Consider the following 212-nt stretch of genomic DNA (forward strand, 5'->3'; position numbering starts at 1 on the left):
CGGGCTCGGGGAGTCGGCACAGTCCGCGGGGGTCACGGCACAGCAGCTGGGTGCAGCCCGGCCCTGAGCCCTGCGGCTGTGAGGTCCTCACTGGTGGGTGCCCTCGGGCGGGTCCATGGATGCGGAACGGGCGGGCGCTGATCACACTTGGAAAAGTCGGTCAACGGGTGCCCAGCGCCCACTCTTCTCCCTCTGAGCGCAGCCTTCTCCAT

General features: G+C 69.3%; 1 protein-coding gene across 1 annotated transcript in view; it reads right to left on the reverse strand.

Annotated features, from left to right (window-relative positions):
• Positions 1-212, reverse strand: part of Tfap2e (transcription factor AP-2 epsilon) — a 16,684-nt gene extending 16,472 nt beyond the window's left edge. The window contains exon 1 of the mRNA XM_010645287.2: positions 92-212. Within this exon, the coding sequence (XP_010643589.1) occupies positions 92-212 (121 nt within the window). The remainder of the gene's footprint in view (positions 1-91) is intronic.

Source organism: Fukomys damarensis, unplaced genomic scaffold (assembly GCF_012274545.1).
Source record: "Fukomys damarensis isolate Sample0158 unplaced genomic scaffold, DMR_v1.0_HiC HiC_scaffold_23, whole genome shotgun sequence".
NCBI classification, from domain to species: Eukaryota; Metazoa; Chordata; class Mammalia; order Rodentia; family Bathyergidae; genus Fukomys; species Fukomys damarensis.